Below are 22,491 nucleotides of genomic sequence, written 5' to 3'. Positions count from 1 at the left end.
TCGGTGATACAACACTGTGTTAATTGAGATAGATCCAAGACAGATCTAGCAGATTAAAACTGGACATACATGAGGATATGTGGGATCATCAGTAGCAACAAGGTTATATTTCAATGCAACGTTTGAACTCACAGCTCAACATATTTCTCCCTCGAACATTACCTTCACGCTAGAGTGTACCAAAACACCTGACATATATGAAAATGATGTGTCAACATGGTGAAGTTATGACACAAACCAGCTTGCATATTAAACAGCAGAAGCAACATGCTATAAAATGCCAAGGGACTCTTTCTCCCCACCAACACAACCAACATATTAGCTCCACATTCTGATATCTGGCCATATCCAGGACAATTAAATGCTTTAGAGGAATTGAACACTTCAGAAACTTCCCAACCTCAAGTCTGGGTAAACTCTACATGTGAATGCAAAAATAAGGCAGAATCTTCAGTCAGAATTGACAAATGGATGATCTATTTCAGCATACTTCTAAAGTTCTCACTATCACAGAGGCTAGTCAATTCATAAAATTTGGCCAAGACATGAGGAGAACCCTCATTTCATTTGCATGTATTGATAGCATAGACGTGATTAGGTCCAGCTGATCCATTCTCATGTTAATGTGCTGAAAGAGCTCCTGCCACCTTTCTTTATCGAACCCTGTCAACATATCCTTCTATTCCTTTCTTATGGACTTACAGAGCTTAGCCGTAATTATACCTTTGCTTTCTCCTCAACTATTCCAGTTCTGTGCACTGGTAAACTGCAGGATTTCAACCTGTTAAACTGTAGAATGATCCCTGTGCATCATCACAGCCTAGGTTCTGTGCCTCAACTCTTTAGATTCATGTAGGTGTGGTACAACTCCACAGGAAGAGAAAATACACCAAATCAGACCAACTGACTCACTACCTGTAAAATTATTAGTAGCGTGGTTTGGAGTCCATGTTTGTATGCATGTCAAGAGAGTGCCTCAGGATATTCCATATGTTATCTGAAAGATAGTACATCACTCATTCTGTAGTTCACTGAATCTCAAATCTACATCATGAACTCAAGTCTTTGGGGTAGGAACTGAGTTTCTAACTCAGCAGTGACACCAGCCAAACTCACATCTTTGTGAGGATGGGAAGATATTAAGGGCTACGGGGAGAATGCGGGTAAGTGGAGTTGAAATGCCCATCAGCCATGATTGAATGGCGGAGTGGACTCGATGGGCCAAATGCCTTACTTCCGCTCCTATGTTTTATGGTCTTATATTAATAGTATTGGATAGCAATTTTTTAAAGCAACTTATTTGGACACCTTATGATAAACTCCAGGACAGGTGGAACTTGAACCCAGACCTTCTAACTAGACTATAACTACAGACAGTACAACAGTGCCACAAGAGTGCTCGTAGGATGGGATACACTAAGGTTATGTGTCCTATTGATCTTTAACAGTCACTCAAGGGAACAAAAGCGATGTATCCTTCAGTCTGAGCTATATTTCAAGCCACGTTCCACAATGTGTAAACTTGCACTGCTGCAGTCAGCAAAGACTGGATGTACTTACCAGCCAAGGCCATTGATAAACGAAATTCATCATTCAAAATCTGCAAAATTTCTTTGACTCCTTCTTCTCCCTAAAAGTAAAGTAATACATTAATGTTTACAAATTGATTTAAATCAAAATTCTGTAATTCAAGAATATTAAATCTCCCAGTTGTATAAGTAAATAATGTTGGGTGTACAACAAAAGACGTAATGCATAGACACTATATTATTTGCCTGTTTCAATATATTTAAAGAAATCCTGATGTTGAACGGCACAATATCAGAGTCACCCAAGTAATCCTCGACTCTTCATAACATCAGTGCTGGTCAAAACAAGCAACAAGATAAATTCAATAGAAATTTTATGTGTTGCACAATAACTTGCTGAAATTCTGCAGCATATTTGGGATTGACATAGCATTCATATATTACAGCAGTCCACTTCTTCAGTTCCAAGAGATTACTTCAGTCCCCTCAGTTTGTTATTATCTGGGTTAGCACTATTTGAGTCATAGAGTTATACAGCCAGTTCACGCCAACCATGTTCCCATACTGAATGAGTCTCACCTGCTGCATTTGGTCCATACCCCTCCAAACCTTTCCTTTTCATGAATCAGGGGGCGTGATATTCAGTGATGGGAAGTTGTGGCAGGGCAACTGAAAGTTTATGATCTCAGATCTCTGAGGTTTTGGCATGGGCAAGAAATCCATTGAAGACAGGATCACTGAAGAGATCAGCTTTCTTGTCAATGAGCGTCATAAGGGTGAGTGCTTGGTGGGTCATGAAAAACTGAGATTAATTGTTCCCTCTAAATTGACACCGACACAAAAGATTTTTACTTGTGTACAAGATCCCAACACCAACTTTAGATCAAGAGAATGTTCCAGGGCAGCATCCACACATTAATGCTGCTGCTGCCGTGAGGATTCAGGTCTATGCTTCCCCTCAATTCAACTTGGTCCTGCCTGATCAGCAGAGGTTCTGCCATTTGCGGAGCAAGTCTGCTTGAAGGGTTCACCACAAGAATCCTCTGGCCACTTTTTTGACATCGCTTCCACGTGTTGGTGACAAACATTCTTGCATGTGTGGCAGTGATGTGGGTGTTGAGGTACCTAGACTTCCTGAGCTACGGTGATAGTAAGGCTACCAGGTCTGTCACTGGTGGGGTGGCCTGATGGGGCCCCTTAAGTTCCGGGTGCCAATACAACTTGCAGATGAGTGGAAAGCACCCTTGCGGGATTTCTTATTTTATTTTAAAATGCGGGCTGGTCAGTTCACACCGATTGCCGAAAGGTGACAGAAGGGCATGACACTGGTGCAGCGGCAAGGGAATTTGAAGGTAATTTAAGTCCAGACTCTGGTGTGTAGGCCCAGACACGACATGGTCTGTGTCTGGTTGTCTGCTCCTGCACAAAGCTTACTGAATTACTTCCATTCCTTCAGTGTGGATGGTAGTTGATAAAAGTTAGGTGTGATGGTTCATTAACAGCCAATCTCACGCTCTTCCCAACTCTTGGGTCAATTTAGGGATTTGTTTGTTAAAACCAGTGGTCAATTTCACCCCTAAGATCTGTTTGTTCCTCCTCTTCTTGGTGTGACATAACTGACAGGTAAAGTCACTGTAATCCCTCTCTCTCACTAAGTAGACATAACCAGTGCTTGACTTTAGCCTTAAACATGCCCCAGGTGAGGGGTTGAAAAGGTGGGACCTTTATAGCAACTGCAGTATGAGAATTCAGAAAATGCTATTTTTTCAAACATTTATGCATGGGAGTTGGCGTCGCTGACTGCCAGCAACATTTTACCCGTGTCTAGTTGCCTCTTCAGAAGGAGATGGTGAGCTGTCTAGTTGAACCACTGCAGTCCATATGCTGTAGATGACCCACAATATTCTGATGGAGGGAATTTCAGGAGTTTGATTCAGTGATGCTAAACAGCGATTTCCAAGTGAGGATGGTGAGTGGCTTGGAGGGGAATTTGCAGCTGGTGATGTTCCCATGTATCTGCTGTCCTTGTCTTTCTAGATAGAAGTGGTCAAGGATTTGTAAGGTGTTTTCAAGGGGTATTTGGTGAATATTTGGAGAGAATCTTGTAGCTTGGTTGAAGGGCGACACGGTGGCACGGTGTTTAGCTCTGCTGCCTTATAGCACCAGGGACGTGGGTTTGATTCCAGTCTCGGTTGACTGTCTGTGTGGAGTTTGCATGTTGCCCAGTGTCTGCGTGGGTTTTCTCCAGGTGCTCCAGTTTCCTCCCACAGTTCAAAGATGTGTAGGTTAGATGAATTAGCCAAGGTTAATTGCCCATAGTGTTCAGGAATGTGTACGTTAGGTGCATTAGTCAGAGGAAATATAGAGTAGGGGAATGGGTCTGGATGGGACACTCTTCAGAGGGTTGGTGTGGAGTTGTTGGGCCAAATGGTCTGTTTCCATACTGTAGGGATTCCATGATTCCAATTTATCCCAAATGTCGTTTAAAGATAACTGTACCTGCATCCACCATTTTCTCTGGCAGTTTATTCCACATACAAACCACTATCTGTAAAAACATTGCCTCTCATGTCCTTTTTAAATCTCTCTCCTCTCACCTTAAAAATATGTTCTCTAGGTTTGAATTCCCTGACCTTAAGGGAAAGACATTTGTTGTTCACCTTATCTATGCCTCTCATGATTTTATAAACCTATAAGGTCACCCCTCAACGCCCTACACTCCAGTGAAAAATGTCCCAGCCTATCTAGACTTTCCTTATAACTCAAACCCTCCAGTTCAAGCAACATCCTGATAAATCTTTTCTAAACCCTCTCCAGTTTAAAAAAAGATCCTTTCTCTAGCAGGGCAACTAGAACTACACACAGAACCCCAGAAGCAGCCTCAACGACATCCTGTACAACCTCAACATGATGTTCCAGCTCCTACACTCGAAGGTCTGAGCAATGAAAGCAAGCATGCTAAATGCCTTCTTACCCACCCTGTCTACCTGTGACGCGAATTTCAAAGAATTATGTACCTGAGTCCCTAGGTCTCTCTGTTCTACAACACTACCCATGGAGAAAATTATGATTGCAGACGCTAGAGATCAGAGTTGAAAAGTGTGGCGCTGAAAAAGCACGCAGGTCAGGCAGCATCCGAGGAGCAGGAGAATTGATGTTTCAGGCATAAGCCCTTCATCAGGAATGCGGTGGGGACTGGGGGCAGGGGCTGAGAGGTAAATAGAAGGGGACTGGGGCTGGGGGGAAGGTAGCTGGGAAAGCATTAGGCAGATGCAGGTGGTGTGATGGTGATAGGTCAGAGTGAAGGATGGAAAGGAAGATGGACAGGGGGGACAGTTCAAGAGAGTGATGCCAAGTTTGAGGATTGGTTCTTGGGTGAGATGGGGGGGGAAGGGAGATAAAGAAACTGGTGTAATCGACATTGTGCTGGGTGGGGGTTGGAGGGTCCCAAGGCAGAAGATAAGACATTCTTCCTTCAGGTGTCAGGAGGCTCAGGACTGACATGTCCTTGACGGAGTGGGACGGGGAGTTGAAGTGGTTGGCCACGAGGTAGTGGGGTTGTTTAGCATGTGTGTTCTCTGAAATGTTCTGCAAGTTGGCATCCTGTCTCCCCAGTGTAGAGGAGGCCACATCGAGAGCGACATACACAATAGATGTTTGGATGTGCATCAACATCGATTTCACCAGTTTCCTCATCTCCCCTCCCCCCACCCTACCCCAGATGGAACCCTCTTGAATTGTCCTACCTGTCCATCTTCCTTCCCACCTATCTGCTCCACCCTCTGCTCCGATCTATCACCATTACCCCCCACCTGCATATACCTATTGCATTCCCAGCTACATTCCCCCTAGCCCCACACCCCCCACCTATTTATCTCTCAGCCCCCTTCCCCTCCCCACATTCCTGATGAAGGGCTTATGCCCAAAACTTCAATTCTCCTGCTCCTTGGATGCTGCCTGACCTGCTGTGCTTTTCCAGCACCAGACTTTCCAACAGTACCCAGGGGACCTACTTTTAATTGTTTAAGTCCTGTTCTTGTTTGTATTACCAAATGCAATACCTTGCATTATCCAAATTAAAGTCCATCTGCCATTCCTTAGCCCATTGACCCAATTTATTTAATGCAGATTGGTAAAATCTTATTGTTTTCAATATACAAATAAACTGCTGGCTGATATTTGACCCCATCAAAGAATCATCCTGTCTTACATTCAACAGATTATGTTTCTACAGTTCTGTTTATTCACAAATCTGTAACATACTCATCTTGTCTCTAGGTATTTTCATATAGACATGCTGATCGCTGGCTCAGAACCCCAGACAATTGGACTTCAAACTGTCTGCACTGTATGATCTTTTTCAGGAGTAATGTTCCTATTATTGTAGCTCTCAAGGTTATAGGTGTATGAAAATCTCCCAACATATCAAGGAGAAGTCACAGAGAAGGCTATTTATCTAAGGAAGGGGATTTCTACCAATTTACTGCAGAAGGAGGTCAGGAGAAACACTGCAGAAATATCAGGAATTTTAATTAGCTAGAAAATTCCGTGGGCAAAACAATAGCCAACAGAGTTCATGAGATACATTTCTGCCCAGAGATTATCTGTTTCACCTCAGAGGAAGGACAGTCAAAGGTTGACCATCATTTGTCTAATCACTTTGAAAATATCCATTGTCTCTTTTGTCTAATTACTTTCATAGACGCTTGGAATTATCCAACAAGGCTGGGCCCTAAATTATTATGGTATTTTAGCAGGAAGGTTGTGCTGGCTCCTCAGCCTGTATTGAGCACTGCAGTTCCTATAGTGACTGCTAGGTGTGTCCTCACCAGCAGGTGGCAGGGGCTTTGGAGAGCCCAAGGTTCCCTGGGATTGGTTTGGGGGATGTTTGGAAGGTTTATGGATGTGGAATGAGGAGATATGTGAATGAAAGTCCCAAAGGGTCAAAGGCTGCTCTCTCACTAAAGAGAGATGACTGATGGTGAATTTAGCCTGAGGGTAAGTAAAAGTGAGGTTGAGAAAGTGAAGTTTTCAGCTCTAGTTATTTGTGTTGACTGGTTTGTGAGACCAAAGTGAGCTTTTACTCTGAGATTCTGCCTTCTGGTCCTAGACTCTCCCACAAGGAGAAACAATCTCTCTGGACCTACTCTGTCAAGTATCCTAATCATCATGTATGTTTAACAACGTCTCATCTTAATCTTCTAAACCCCAACAAATACGAGTCCAACGTACTCAATCTCTCCTCAAGAAAATCCCTGCAGAGCAGGATCAATCTATTGGACCCTCTCTGTACTGCCTCCAACATGAGTATTTCTTTCCTTAAATAAGGAGAATGTTCACAGTATTCACAGTAAGTGTAATCTAAGTAGCATCTTGTGTAGTTTTACCCCTCCATTTTGATACACCATTCTCTTTGAAATAAAGGCCAACAATCCATTCACCTTCCCTATTACCAACTGAACTTGGACACTAGCTTTTTGTGATTTATGCACAAGCTCCCCAAATCCCATTGTACTGTAACTTTGTGCAGTTTTCCCCCATTTAAATAACTTTCAGTTCTTCTATTCTTTCTGCAAAGTGCGTAACTTCACATTTTGCTATGTTGTAATTCATCAGCTAAGTCTGTGCCCAGTTTCTGTATCTCTCTGCAGACTCACTGCCAATGTTCCCTTTAAGCTATACGGCTGTTTGCCAACTGGTATATAGACACATTGCCTTCTGGTTCTGGAAACCATTGCTGCACATGGACTCAAATGTCCACAGTGTGGCAGGAAAAAAATCAGATGGAAAGAAGCTCACTACGTGACTTGCCACCTATTCATGTGTCATCAGCAAAATTGATGATAGGACATTCACTCTCATCCAAGATTTGGAGATGCCGATGTTGGACTGGGATGTACAAAGTTAAAAATCTCACAACACCAGATTATAGTCCAACAGGTTTATTTGGAAGCACTAGCTTTTGGGACACTGCTGCTTCAACAGGTGGTTGTGGAATGTAAGGTCGTAGGGCACAGAATTTTTAGCGAAAGTATGATGTAACTGAAATTATATATTGAAAAAGACCTGGATTATTTGGTAAATCTCTCATATTTTAAAATTGGGCATGTTGGTGTCAGTTCCTTCATATGTATTCCAGAACTTTCTTAAAATTATATTCTCAAGTGAACTTTAACAATAGGAGCCAAGTTGGCCCAGATAATGCATTGAAGATGTGAGGTGCCCTGTTTGAGACACTCTGTGCCACAATGGTCAGATTGATTCTAATATAAAAAAGGGATTTACAGAATCTTACAAGCATTTAAGCAGTTTTTGAGCAAAATAAAATGTAATTCTGCAAGTACAAATTCACCCTGCAAACGTATATATGTGTGTGTGTGTGTGTGTGCATGTGGGTATGTGTGCGCGGGGTGGGGGGGGGGTATGCGTGTCTGTGAGAGTGAGTGAGTGTGTATGTGTGTGAGTATAAAGGGGTATAAGTCTGTGAGAGGATGCTTGTGTGAGTGTGGGAGAATATATGTGAGCGTATGAGAAAGAGCTTGTGTATGAGAGAGGGTCTGTGTGACTATGGATCTGTAGAAGTGTGTATGTGTCCATAAGAGTGTCTGTTTCTGTCTGTGTGTGTGTGTGTGTACAGCAGTGGGGTCACCTGTAGTGTGACATGAACCAAAGGTCCCAGTTGAGGCCATCCCCATGGACACTGAACTTGGCTATCAGCCTCTGCTCAGCCACTTTGCCTGTCCCAAAGTCCACCTTGGAGGATGGTCACCCGAAGGTCTGAGGTTAAATGTCCTGGAACACTGTAATGTTCTCCGACTGGGAGGGAGCACTCCTGTCTGTTGATTGTTGTGCAGCGTTCATTGATCCATTGCCATAGCCTCTGCTCAGTCCTCACCAATGCACCATGCCTCAGGTCATCCTTGCCTACAGTATATGATATAGACTACACTGGCCGAGTCACACGGGTACCTGCCACTTGCATGATATGTGGGCACCATGCACGTGGCAGATACTCATGTGACTCCGCCAACGTTGTCTGTATCATATGCTGTAGGCAAGGATGCCCTGAGGCATGGTGCATTGGTGAGGACCAAGCAGGGGCTATGGCAATGGATCAATGAATACTGCACAACAATCAACAGACAGGAGTGCTCCCTCCCAGTCGGAGAACATTTCAGCATTCCAGGACATTCAACCTCGAACCTATGGGTGACCATCCTCCAAGGTGAACCTCAGGACAGGCAACAACGCAACGTGGCCAAGCAGAGGCTGATAGCCAAGTTCGGTACCCATGGGGATCGCCTCAACCGGGACCTTGGGTTCATGTCACACTACAGGTGACTCCACTGCTCTACACACACACACACACACACACAGACCCTCTCTCATACGCTCATACATACACTCCCACATTCACACAAGCATCTTCTCACAGACTAATACCCCTTTAGACTCACACTCATACACATTCAAACACACTCTCAGACACTCATGCCCCCCCTACACACAGACACACACACAGCCACATGCGCACACACACCCATAAGTTTGTGGGGTGAATTTGTACTTGCAGGATTACATTTTATTTTGCTCAAAAACTGCATGAATCCACGTAAGATTCTGTAAATCCCTTTTTTAGATTCGAATCTGACGGAACGTTGGGCACAGACAGCCTCACACAGGGCACCTCACACCTTTTCAATGTATTATCTGGGCCAACATGGCATCTATTATTAAAGTTCACTTGAGAATCTAACTTTTGGAAAAGTTTTGCGATTTACATATGAAATAACTGAAACCAACATGCCGATTCTAAATGATGAGAGACTTAACAAACAATCCAGGTCTTTTTCAATATATAATTTCAGTTACATCACACTACAAAGTTTTGCTATAAATTCTGTGTCGTACGACCTTATACTCCACAACCATCTGATGAAGGAGCAGTGTTACAAAAGCTAGTGCTTCCAAATAAACCTGTTGGACTATAACCTGGAGTTGTGTGATTTTTAACACTGTCATCCAAGTCATGAATATATATTGTAAATAATTGTGGACACAGCATTGATCCTTGTGGCACTCCATTAATTACAGGTTGCCATCTTGAAAATGTCCTTTTCTCTATATTCTAATGGTTAGCCAAGCCTTTATCAATGTTAATATACCACCCCAACACAATGGGTTCTTAACTTTTTAAGTACCTTTATGTGCAGTACCTTATCAAACACTTTCAGGAAATCTACATCGACTGGTTCCCCTTTATATATCCTGCCTCGTACCTCCTGAATGAACTGTAATACATTTTTCAGGCAACATTTACCCATCATGAAATCATGTTGACACTGTTATATTTTGTTATGTATTTCTAAAGTCCTGCTGTCTGATCCTGTCTAATATATGCTAACATTTTCTCAATGACAAATGTTAAGCTAACTTGCCTACGGTTACCTGATTTATTTTGTCTCCTTCGCTTTTTGAATAATGGTGTTAGTTTGTCAGCTTTCCAATCCTCTAGAGCTGTACAGGTGGCACAGTGGCTCAGTGGTTAGCGGTGCTGCCTCACCGCACCAGGGACCTCAGTTTGATTCCCACCTCAGGTGACTGTCTGCCTGTCTGTGTGGAGTTTGCAAATTCTCCCTGTGTCTACGTGGGTTTCCTCTGGGTGGTCCGGTTTCCTCCCACAATCCAAAGATGTGCAGGTCAGGTGAATTGGCCATGCTAAATTGCCCATAGTTTTAGGTGCATTAGTCAAGGGTTGGGGAATGGGTCTGGGTGGGTTAGTCTTCAGAGGGTCATTGTGGACTTGTTGGGCTAGTGGGCCTGTTTCCACACTGTAGGAAATCTAATCTAATCTTTTCCCAAATCTAGGGATTCTGGAAGTTTACTTCCAGTGCATCCTATAGCTACTTCTTTTAAAATTCTTCGATGCAACCCATCAAGTCCAGGGGACCTATCAGACTCTGGCCTGTACAAAAACCGAAAGAACTGTGGATGCTGTAAATCAGAAACAAAGACAGAAGTGTCTGGAAAAGCTCAACAGTTCTGGCAGCATCTGTGAAGAGAAATCAGTGTTAGTGTTTTGGGTTCAGTGACCCTTCCGCAGAACAGATGGTAGCTAGGAATATGTCAGTTTATATGCAGAAGATAGGGTCAGAGGAAGGAGTAAGTGATAGGTGGGGATAGAGCCCAAAGAGAAAAAAAACAATTGGACGGACAAAGGAGTGGTATCGATCTGGCTGCGAGTGAATGGCTATTAATGGAGACTGTTAGTAGCTAACAACAGGTAGTGTATAATGCCAGACTACCCGAATCTGATGCTTTATGCCAGTTTTGGAATTTCCAGTTTGCAGGCTCCAGCCCCCTCCTCTTTATCACGGACAGGCAATCCCCCACCAGGATGGGCTCAGGGCTCTCTGGTTCTTCCAGGAACAAGGGCGTGAACTGTCCCCATCCATCACCACCCTCCTCCATTTGGCCGAGCTCGTCTTCACCCTCAACAACTTCTCTTTTAACTCCTCTCATTTTCTTCAGGTCATAGGGATGGCCATGGGTACCTGAATGGGCCCCAGTTATGCCTGTCTCTTTGTGGGGTATGTGCGACATTCCTTGCTCCGGTCCTATTCTGGACCCCACCAACAACATTTTCCCAGATATATGAGTGATATCGTTGGTGCTGCTTCCCTCTCTCGTCTGGAATTGGGAGGGTTTATCGATTTCACTTTCAATTTCCAATCCACCCTCACTTTCACCTGGTCCATCTCTGACTCCCCCCTTCCTCGACATTTCTGTTTCCATTTCTGGGGATAGACTGAGCACTAATATCCAATATAAATGCACCCACTCCCACAGTTACCTGGACTATACATCTTCGCATCCTGCTTCCTGTGAAGACTCCATTCCATTCTTCTAGTTCCTCCATCTCCGTTGCTTATGCTCCGTTGCATATGAAGAGGCCAACTTCAATAAGGGAGCCTCCAAAATGCCCACTTTCTTCTTCAATTGAGGACTCCCCCAGCACCATTGTTGACAGGGGTCTCAACCGGGTTTGATCCATCTCCCAAAATTCTGCCCTCTTCCCCTCTCCCACAACAGTGATAGGGTTCCCCTTGTCCTTACCTACTATCCCACCAGCATCCACATTCATAACATCATCAGCTGCCATTTCCACCACCTCCATCTAGATGCAACCATCAGACATACATTTCCCTCTCCTCACCTTTCACAGGGACTGTTCTCTCCAGGACACCCAGGTTTACTCTTCCTTTACTCCCAAAATCCCCCCACAACCCCATGGCATCTTCTCCTGGAATCGCCAAATGTGTAACACCTGCCCATTTACCTCCTTCATCCTCAGTATCCAAGAGCCCAAACACATACCTTCCAGGTGAAGCATTGCTTTACCTGCACATCACAAAATCACCGTCACAATGGGGTCTCTTCTACATTGGGGAAACAAAGTGTAGACTGGGTGATGCCTTCGCTGAACACCTACATTCTGCCCACAAAAAAGACCCTATGCTTCCAGTTGCCTGCCACTTTAACACATCACCCTGTTCTCTGGCCAACAACTCTGTCTCAGGCTTGCTGCAGTGCTCCAGCGAAGCTCAGCACAAGCTGGAAGAACAATGCGTCATTTTCCACTAGGGGACCCTGCAGCTCTCTGGACTCAGTATTGAGTTCAATAATTTTAGGGCCTGAACCCTCCCATGCCCTGGACCCCAACCCCACAACCAGGCCTTGTTACCACATAGGCAAAAACAAGGACTGCAGATGCTGGAAACCAGAGTCTAGATTAGCGTGGTGCTGGAAAAGCACAGCAAGTCAGGCAGCATCCAAAGAGCAGGGAAATTGAGGTTTCATGCAAAAGCCCTTCATCAGGAATAGAGCTTGTTATCACATAGTCTGCAATTATACACAACCTATTGTTAGCAGCTAACAGTTTCCATTAGCAGCGATTCACCCTCCCAGCCAGATTGTTATCCACTCCATTGTCCAACTGTCTTCTCTCTCTTTGGGCTCTATCCCCACCCTTCATTTACTCCTTATCCCCTTCCCCCAACCTGTCTTCTGCATATAAACCAACATTTTCTGAGCTATCATCTATTGTGAGGAATGGTCACTGAACCCGAAATGTTAACACTGATTTCTCTCCACAGATGCTGCCAATCCTGCTGAGGTTTTTGCAGCAATTTCTATTTTTCTTTCTAACCTGTATAATTTATAATTATTTCGAGCAATAGTTATTGTGTTTACTTCACCCCCAATTCCCCTCCACCTCTCTTCCCCCAACCCTAGCCCCTTGATTACTTGGTATTTTTGGAAAGATACTAATGTTGTGACGACTGATGTCACGATATTTATTCACCTCCTCTGCCATTTCCTGGTTCCCATTATTTCTCCCATTATTGCTCTCTAAGGGGCCTCTCTTTTCCTGTTACTATTTCAAAAAGTGCTCCCTATCCATTTGTATATAACTTGTTAGTTTGCCCTCACAGGTTATTTTCCCACTTAGTTTTTTTCTGGTCATCTTTTGCTGGCTTTAAAAATTCCCAATCATTGGATTTACCACTAATCTTTGCCTCATTTAATGCCTTTTTGCTTTAATTTGATGCTATCTTCAGCAAGCCTTAATTTTGCTATGATCTCATTGAAAGAGAGAACAGAATTGATGGGCAGATGGTGTACTTCTATGCCTATGTTTTATGATCTTATACCAATCTCTGAGGAATTAATGTTAAATTTCATTCTTATCTCACAGTCACTGCCTTCCCCATGTTGCTCAACACTTATTCATTTTATTTTAAGTAATTAGTGAGGAAAGGGCGTATTCATTAAAAAGGATGCTGTTAGATTTTGTAATGCTGTTAATCATTTCATAATTGAAACATAAGTTTGATTACATATTTGTATGGGGTTTTGGCTAAGGAAGAAGAAAATTCTCCTCCATCCTGTTAGTTCCTCAGTGCTAAAACCCACTTTATTTCCAACAGACTACCGATATTTCTCTCTGGCGAGAAGCAATGGAAACAGAAGTTGATAATTGGCAAATGCATCAATTAGTTACCTTGTAGACAAGACCCCAAACCACAGGCCGACCAATGAAAACACACTTGGCCCCAATAGCTAAAGCCTTGAGCACATCACTTCCTGTACGGATTCCGCCATCCAAATAAACCTCAATTCTTCCTTGGACTGTATCCACAATTTCTGATAGGGCATCTATCTGCAAATGTTAAACAGATGTTACTCACTGTCTTTCATTATGTCATTTGGAAGTAACAGTAATAACTGAGAACCTAACAGAGAAATTTGCTGATTATTAGTTACGATGTGGTGAATTTTCAGTTGGATTGAATAATTTCAATATCTCATCCAGCATGATATAATCATAGCTTGATTATGGAGAACACAGTCTTTCCTGAAAGGATTACATATTTTCATTGTTTGGCCCAGGAAATCTTGATTAAAATTTTCCACACATCCGCCAATTTTACCTTAATCAATTCCCTGCAGTGCATCCCTGTAACAAAGAGTCCAGTGCATAGAATAATTTGACAAAATTCCATTTCTTTTTAATTATTCATTCATGGGATGAAAGGATAAGTGAGCTGCTTTCTTGAACTATTGTAATCAACACGGTGTAGAAATATCTACAGTGATTTCAGTTAAGGTGTTCTAGGATTTTGACTTAACAGCAGTGAAGGAATAATGGTATAGTTCCAAGTCAGAATTGTGTATGACCTGGAGGAGAACTTGCAAGTGATGGTTTTTCCATATATCTATTTAAGTGGCAGAGATTGTGGATCTGGCCTCTGTAAGTTGCTGCAGTGTATCTCATAGACAGTACACACTGAAGCTACTGTGTGCCAGTAATGGAGGGGGTGAATGTTCAAGGCGGTCGGGATGTCAATCAAATGGACTGCTTTGTAATGGTTGGCAAAAAGTTTCTTCAGCATTGTTGCAATTGCATTAATTCAGGAGCATGGAGAATATTCCATCAACTGTAGATGTAGATGCTGGACTTTGTTTAGGGAGTCAGGAGATGAGTTACCCTGTGTGCAACCCTGTGGTCTACTTAAGTTTGTGGTCAATAGTAAATACCAGGGGCATTCAGTGATAATAATGCTTTTGAATGTCAAAGATGAAATGTTAGAACCTTTCATTGGAAATGGTCATTTCCTAGCACCTAAGTATTAGGAATGATATTTGCCATTCATCAGCCCTAGCCTGAATGTGGTCCAGGTCTTTTTGCATGTGGGTATGGATTCTTTGATTGTGAATGGTACTAATACTGTGTAATCATCAGCAAGAATTCCCACTTCTGACCCTATGATATGCTGAAAGTCGTTAATAAAGCAGATTAAGGTGGTTGAGACCAAGGTAATGCTCTAAGAAATGTATGCAGTGATGGTTTAGTTAAGAAATCTGACTACCGACTACTACAGTCATCTTACAGTAGACAATAGACAATAGGTGCAGGAGTAGGCCATTCAGCCCTTCGAGCCTGCACCGCCATTCAATATAATCATGGCTGATCATTCCTAATCAGTATCCTGTTCCTGCCTTATCTCCATAACCCTTGATTCCACTATCCTTGAGAGCTCTATCCAACTCCTTCTTAAATGAATCCAGAGACTGGGCCTCCACTGCCCCCTGTGGCAGAACATTCCACACAGCCACCACTCTCTGGGTGAAGAAGTTTCTCCTGAGCTCTGTCCTAAATGGTTTACCCCGTATTTTTAAGCTGTGTCCTCTGGTTCGGCACTCACCCATCAGTGGAAATATGTTTCCTACTGCCAGAGTGTCCAATCCTTTCATAATCTTATACGTCTCAATCAGATCCCCTCTCAATCTTCGAAACTCAAGGGTGTACAAGCCCAGTCGCTTCAGTCTTTCAGTGTAAGGTAATCCCGCTATTCCAGGAATTGACCTCGTGAACCTACGCTGTACTCCCTCAATAGCCAGAATGTCTTTTCTCAAATTTGGAGACCAGAACTGCACACAGTACTCCAGGTGTGGTCTCACCAGGGCCCTGTACAGCTGCAGAAGCACCTCTTTGCTTCTATACTCAATTCCTCTTGTTATGAAGGACAGCATGCTATTAGCCTTCTTCACTACCTGCTGTACCTGCATGCTTGCCTTCATTGACTGGTGTACAAGAACACCCAGATCCCTCTGTACTGCCCCTTTACATAAATTGATTCCATTGAGGTAGTAGTCTGCCTTCCTGTTCTTGCTACCAAAGTGGATAACCATACATTTATCCACATTAAACTGCATCTGCCATGCATCTGCCCACTCACCTAACTTTTCCAGGTCACCCTGTAATCTCCTAACATCCTCATCACTTTTCACCCTGCCACCCAGCTTTGTATCATCAGCAAATTTGCTAATGTTATTGCTGATACCATCTTCTATATCATTAACATATATTGTAAAAAGCTGTGGTCCCAGCACGGATCCCTGCGGTACTCCACTGGTCACTGCCTGCCATTCCGAAATGGAGCCGTTTATCACTACCCTTTGTTTCCTATTAGCCAACCAATTCTCAATCCAATCTAGTACTTTGCCTCCAATACCATGCACCCTAATTTTACTCACTAACCTCCTGTGTGGGACTTTATTAAAAGCTTTCTGAAAGTCCAGGTACACTACATCTACTGGATTTCCCTCGTCCAACTTCATAGTTACATCCTCAAAAAATTCAAGAAGATTAGTCAAGCATGATTTCCCCTTCATAAATCCATGCTGACTCTGTCCTATCCTGTTACTACTATCCAGATGTGCAGTAATTTCATCCTTTATACTAGACTCCAGCATCTTTCCCACCACTGAGGTCAGACTAACTGGTCTTTAATTACCTGCTTTCTCTCGCCCACCCTTCTTAAAAAGTGGTATAACATTTGCCACCCTCCAATCCTCAGGAACCGACCCCGAATCTATTGAACTCTGGAAAATAATCACCAACGCATCCACGATTTCCCGAGCCACCTCCTTCAGTACCCTGGGATGCAGACCATCAGGCCCCGGAGACTTATCAACCTTCAGACCTAACAGCTTCTCCAACACCAAATCCTGGCAAATATAAATTCCCTTAAGTTCAGGTCCTTCAGCCACTGTTACCTCAGGGAAATTGCTTGTGTCTTCCCAAGTGAACACAGATCTGAAGTACCCATTTAATTCCTCTGCCATTTCTTTGTTCCTAGTAATATATTCCCCTGTTTCTGTCTTCAAGGGCCCAATTTTTGTCCTAACCATTTTTTTGCCTTGCACATACCTAAAAAAGCTTTTACTATCCTCCTTAATATTCTTGGCCAGTTTACCTTCGTACCTCATTTTTCCTCTGCGTATTTCCTTCTTAGTAATCCTCTGTTGCTCTTTAAAAGCTTCCCAGTCCTCAGTTTTCCCACTTACCTTAGCTATGTTATACTTTTTCTCTTTTAACTTTATATGTTTCTTAACTTCCCTCATCAGCCACGGCTGCCCATGCCTCCTCCTAGGATCTTTCTTCCTTTTAGGAATGAACTGATCCTGCAACTTCTGCATTATACACAGAAATATCCGCCATTGTTCCTCCATGGTCATCCCTGCTAAGGTATTGCACTATTGAACTTTGGCCAGTTCCTCCCTCATAGCTCCATAATTCCCTTTATTCAACAGAAGTACTGTCACTTCCGACTGTACCCTCTCCCTCTCAAATTGCAGATTGAAGCTTATTGTGTTATGGTCACTACTTCCCAATGGCTCCTTCACTTCGAGGTCTCTGACCAATTCTGGTTCGTTACACAATACCAGATCCAGAATTGCCTTCTCCCTGGTCGGCTCCAGCACCAGCTGCTCTAAGAATCCATCTCTGAGGCACTCCACAAAGTCTCTTTCTTGTGGCCCAATACCATCCTGATTCTCCCAGTCTACCTGCATGTTAAAATCCCCCTAAAATCTAACCTGACACATCAGTTTCCTAAGAAAGTTTTGGAATTTTTTTCACTCAACATTCTTTGCATAAAACATGAATTTAATATACTGCCTGATGAAAAATGGCATTGTTTGAAGAAGAATTATGAATTATATTTGGTATCCTGGCCAAAATTACTGCCTCAACTAACACTACCAGCAGCAGATTAACAAGTCATTCATCTTATTTACTGTTCGTAGGGACACCTGTGAAAATTGGCAGCTGTGTTTGCCATGCAATAACAGTAACACTGCTTCAAGGTGAAAGTTTAGTCATGGGTTAACGAAGGAAAGTAAGATAAAATGTTTCTGACCGTAGCTGGGCCTCCATCAAGCTGCCTGCCTCCATGGTTTGACACTATGATACCTTGGACACCATGTTCCACTGCCAGTTCTGCATCTTCCTTGGTTAGAATGCCCTTAATAATTATAGGCAGGCGAGTTAATGACTGAAGCCAGCAGATATCTTTCCAACAGATTGACGGATCCAGAGAATTGGCTGGTACTCCATACAGCTCTACTTCACTATGATCCTGTTTGTACAGAAGAATAGTTATATTTCAGTAGTGAGAATCAGTGTGAAACACAACTTAAAGATTGTAAGAGCAGTGTAATTCACCCAGATACTTTCAATCCTTTTGGCTCAATTTTATCTCAATTGGGATTGATGACCTAGGTGTCTATCAATGGTTTCTTAACTCGATGCACAGATAACTTTTCAGTATCAGCTATGTGGCAAAAAGCAAATAGTTTATACCCATGCAAATAACTGAGTTTAAGATTATTGGTTTGAAGCAAGAATTTTGCCTAACCAAAACTTAAATAGAAATAATTGTCTAATAATTTTTGTGACTTAGTAAGCAAACATAGAGCATAAGAATATAAGAAATAGGAGTAGAAATAAGCCATATGACTTTTTAACATGCTCCACCATTCAATAAGATCATGGCTGATCTGTTCATGGACTCAGCTTCACTTACCCGCCCACACATCATAATTTAATTCCTTTGCTGTTCAAAAATTTATCTTTGCCTCAAAAACATTCAGTGAGGTAATCTCAACTTCTTCACTGGGCAGGGAATTCCATAGATTCACAACCCTTTGGGTGAAGAAATTCCTCCTCAACTCAGTCCTAAATCGGCTCCCCCTTATTTTGAGGCAATGCCCCTAGTTCTAGTTTCACCTGCCAGTGGAAACAACCACTCTGTTTCTATTTTATGATATGCTATAATCTTCTATAAGATTGCCTCTCATTTTCTAAATTCTAAAGAGTTTACACCCAGTCTACCCAATTTCTCCTCATAAGCCAACCCTCTCAACTCCAGAATCAACCTAGTGACCCTCCTACAGGTAGTTCTTCTCTAACATGATGGTTGCGTTCTTGTATAACCCCACATTATGGAAAGATCACACTTTAGAAACAGTGTTTAAAGTTTTGGTAATGTTATCACATTACAGCCAACACATTTGAATGTCTGTGCTTCAGCAACAGTGTCCCCAATCCGTCAATGGTATAACAGCTAATTCGTTAATGAAACACGTGTTATAGCAGAACAACCTTAACTTGCATGATAACAATAGTATATGTCATGTTACCAAAGAGCAATCAGTGGAAGCTTGTAGTTCACTCAGTGCTTTGTGCCTGTCAATATTGGGTCTAGAAACTGGTTCATGGCTGAACGGAAGAGGTTTGAAATGGATGATGTAAATGCCTAACGAGTCTGGCAAGAGGACACTGCCAAATTATTTGCAAATTTTAATGATCTGTGAGAACCAGTTGCAGCCCAGTTTTCTGGTTAAGTATTCTTGGTGGAGTAGGGTAAAGAAAATACAGAGAGACTAACCAATTTAGTATGCAATCCCCTTCTGGTACGGACTGATAGTGTGCTTTGGTACTCAGCACCTTTCTCTCTCCTAAAAAGTGAATGCCATGCAATCAAACTTTAACCTTTTGATTTTCAAGTATTCCAGTATATGTAATTTGGAGCAAGGGTGAGATGATGTGGAAACAACATAGCTGTGGATCACAGGAAGAACATTTCTTTACACTTCTATTAACAGGTTTATTCATAATTTATAGCTCCTCTCCTGGAAGTGTTTGCTCTTTTGCCAAGATATGCTTCATATGGATCATGTCGTACCTAAACACAAGTTCTAACGTTATCATTCATTTCAACCAGCCCTAGTCTTGCCTTCAACAAGATTTACCTATGGGTTTTACCTGACAGCAGTGTAGAGGGGTGAACCCAGTCATCTTGCCATTCTATACCCAGCAACACTGAAGTCAATAGGCATAACCTGGCCGGGATCACTTAACTTCATAGTGCACCTTTAAAATGAGAAATGTCATACCTCAAAAATGCCATCAAAGTTTTTTACTTTGAGGTGAGGTGGTAGCTTAAAGTTGTTCCTGATATCATTTCTCCGTTTGCCAGTATAAGGGACATCCACAGTTAGAACAATGGCCTTGTACCCGTGTGCTTCCACGCGATGCACTAGCTGCTCTGAGAGTTTACGGTTGCGATAGACATAAAGCTGAAACCATCGAAATCCATTAGGTGCTGCGGCTGAAATCTCTTCCACAGAACAAGTGGAGTATGTGCTTGCAATGTAACATGTGTTCATGGCTTCAGCAGCTACAAGACAACACACAAACTCATCAAAATCCACATTGTTAATTGTTGAGCTTGTAGACTGTAAGATTTTCATGTTCTTTGACTTTGAAGGAGTTTCATTAGATTTCTGTCATTTAAATTCTTGGATCTAGGTTCAGTTTAGGAACTTCTGGCTCTGAGGCAAGGATCATCACTGCCTCTGACCCAAAAGCTCCCAGTTTGAATCCTGCACTGGGATTTGATGGTCCTAGAGATGAGGTCACAACCTGAGCAAACTGGGGATTGCCAACCTGTAAATGCTTCTAGTATGTCTATAGTAGATGTTAAGAGCAGCAGTTTCCTGTTATCTAGAACCATTTGTTAGCTTGCAGTGAAACAACCTCTTGAAGGTAAAAGATTCTAAGACCAGCTTTTTACCATAGGCTGACATGACAAGTATCTTCCTCACTTTGAGGTTCTGCTGATGATGGTGAGATTCATTTTCAGCCCAAAGGGAAAAATGTAAAATTTTTCCTTCCTTGAATTTTCAAAGTATTTTTCATTAGATGTTGATTTAGCCATTTTGTCTCAACAATTGTGCCCACATGACTGCATCAGGCTTAAATATGCTGAATATTTACATTTTTCTACTTTATCTTATTATCACAGGACATAATGATTTTACTTACATCTGCTAGACATTTGCATTGGTCTAAAATTGTGTATCATCAAAATAGGACATAGTTATAATAGCATACCTCCATTAATAACAATGGTGATTGCATTATTACTACATTTACTCCTGTCTTCACACACCTTCAGCTTAGACATTAAAATAATGGTACTGGAAAATGGTCACCAAAAAGTTTGGTTATAAAATTTCCTGCTCTGGGATCAGAAAGCCCCAAACATTGGAAATATTTTGATCTTGGTTATGTATTTGTTCATTAATACTTGCAAGTCGTTTAAAGGGACTCGTGTTCAAAACTCATATTGATTGCATTTCATCACAAGGCTGTGTTAACATGTCTTTATGTACATCACTGCAACTATATGAATACAGTTAAGTTTTGAAAAGAATATGTCTCTTATGAAGTACCACGGGCTGTACTCATCTCCCCATCATGCCATGCCATGCAGTGGAAAGCAGTAGGTGCGATTCCTATGGGAAAACTGATCTCCATTCCCTGGATGGTTACCCTTGTATCTGTTACGGAGACATCCCTTAGCATTCGCGGACGCAGGCGGATCCTGCAAAATTAGCAGAAAACCTGAAATTACATTAAACTCTAATGGCTATATAATCTATGTCATATAACATCTGCCTTAACATACATGTTGTTACTGTGCGACCTGAATGTCAGGTATTGTTGGGGGAGAAGGCAGAAAGGAAAAAAGGGAGAGGAAGAATGAAAACTCACAACAGCTCCATCACAATTTCTGTTCCATTTAAAACAGACTCCATTACAGGCTCCAGTGGGATTTTCCAAACAGGCTTTCGCTCAGGCAACAGAGATGAACTCGACACTGTCCTATTCCCCCTAGTCCAGGAACTCCCCACATACGTTCGAGACACCACCCATGCCCTCCACCTCCTCCAAGACTTCCGTTTCCCCGGCCCCCAACGCCTCATCTTCACCATGGATATCCAATCCCTCTACACCTCCATCCGCCATGACCAGGGCCTCCAAGCCCTCCGTTTTTTCCTCTCCAGACGTCCCCAACAGTACCCTTCCACCGACACTCTCATTTGTTTGGCCAAACTGGTCCTCACCCTTAACAATTTCTCCTTTGAATCCTCCCACTTTCTACAAACCAAATGTGTAGCCATGGGCACACGTATGGGCCCCAGCTATGCCTGTCTCTTTGTTGGCTACGTAGAGCAGTTGATCTTCCGTAATTACACAGGCACCACTCCCCAGCTCTTCCACCGCTACATTGATGACTGCATTGGTGACACCTCGTGCTCCCGCGAGGAGGTTGAGCAATTCATCAACTTCACCGACACATTCCACCCTGACCTTAAATTTACCTGGACCATCTCTGACACCTCCCTCCCTTCCTGGACCTCTCCATCTCCATTAATGACGACCGACTTGACACTGACATTTTTTACAAACCCACCGACTCCCACAGCTACCTGGATTACACCTCTTCCCATCCTACCTCTTGCAAAAATGCCATCCCGTATTCCCAATTCCTCCGACTCCGCAGGATCTGCTCCCAGGAGGACCAGTTCCACCACAGAACACACCAGATGGCCTCCTTCTTTAGAGACCACAATTTCCCTTCCCACGGAGTTAAAGATGCCCTCCAATGCATCTCATCCACATCCCGCACCTCCACCCTCAGACCCCACCTCTCCAACCGTAACAAGGACAGAACGCCCCTGGTACTCACCTTCCACCCTACCT

The 22,491-nt window shown here is 42.8% G+C and overlaps 1 protein-coding gene across 8 annotated transcripts in view; it reads right to left on the bottom strand.

The window, feature by feature from the left end:
* Positions 1-22,491, bottom strand: part of hao2 (hydroxyacid oxidase 2 (long chain)) — a 60,317-nt gene that overhangs the window by 4,742 nt on the left and 33,084 nt on the right. For 7 of the 8 annotated variants that reach the window (XM_087992772.1, XM_087992769.1, XM_087992773.1 and 4 more), the window contains 5 exons: positions 21,177-21,328; positions 19,836-20,119; positions 17,798-18,016; positions 13,594-13,752; positions 1,561-1,630 (listed from right to left, as the gene is read on the bottom strand). In XM_087992772.1, the coding sequence (XP_087848898.1) occupies positions 1,561-1,630; positions 13,594-13,752; positions 17,798-18,016; positions 19,836-20,119; positions 21,177-21,328 (884 nt within the window). Of the gene's footprint in view, positions 1-1,558; positions 1,631-13,593; positions 13,753-17,797; positions 18,017-19,835; positions 20,120-21,176; positions 21,329-22,491 lie in introns of those variants that run through there. The other variant, XR_015758853.1, reaches the window with a different exon arrangement.

The sequence above is a fragment of the Chiloscyllium plagiosum genome, unplaced genomic scaffold, assembly GCF_037043375.1.
Source record: "Chiloscyllium plagiosum isolate Xiang-an unplaced genomic scaffold, Cpla_swu_hap1 HiC_scaffold_12, whole genome shotgun sequence".
NCBI classification, from domain to species: Eukaryota; Metazoa; Chordata; class Chondrichthyes; order Orectolobiformes; family Hemiscylliidae; genus Chiloscyllium; species Chiloscyllium plagiosum.
The sequence above is the reverse complement of the archived record's forward strand: the minus strand, read 5'-3'. Positions and strand labels throughout refer to the sequence as shown.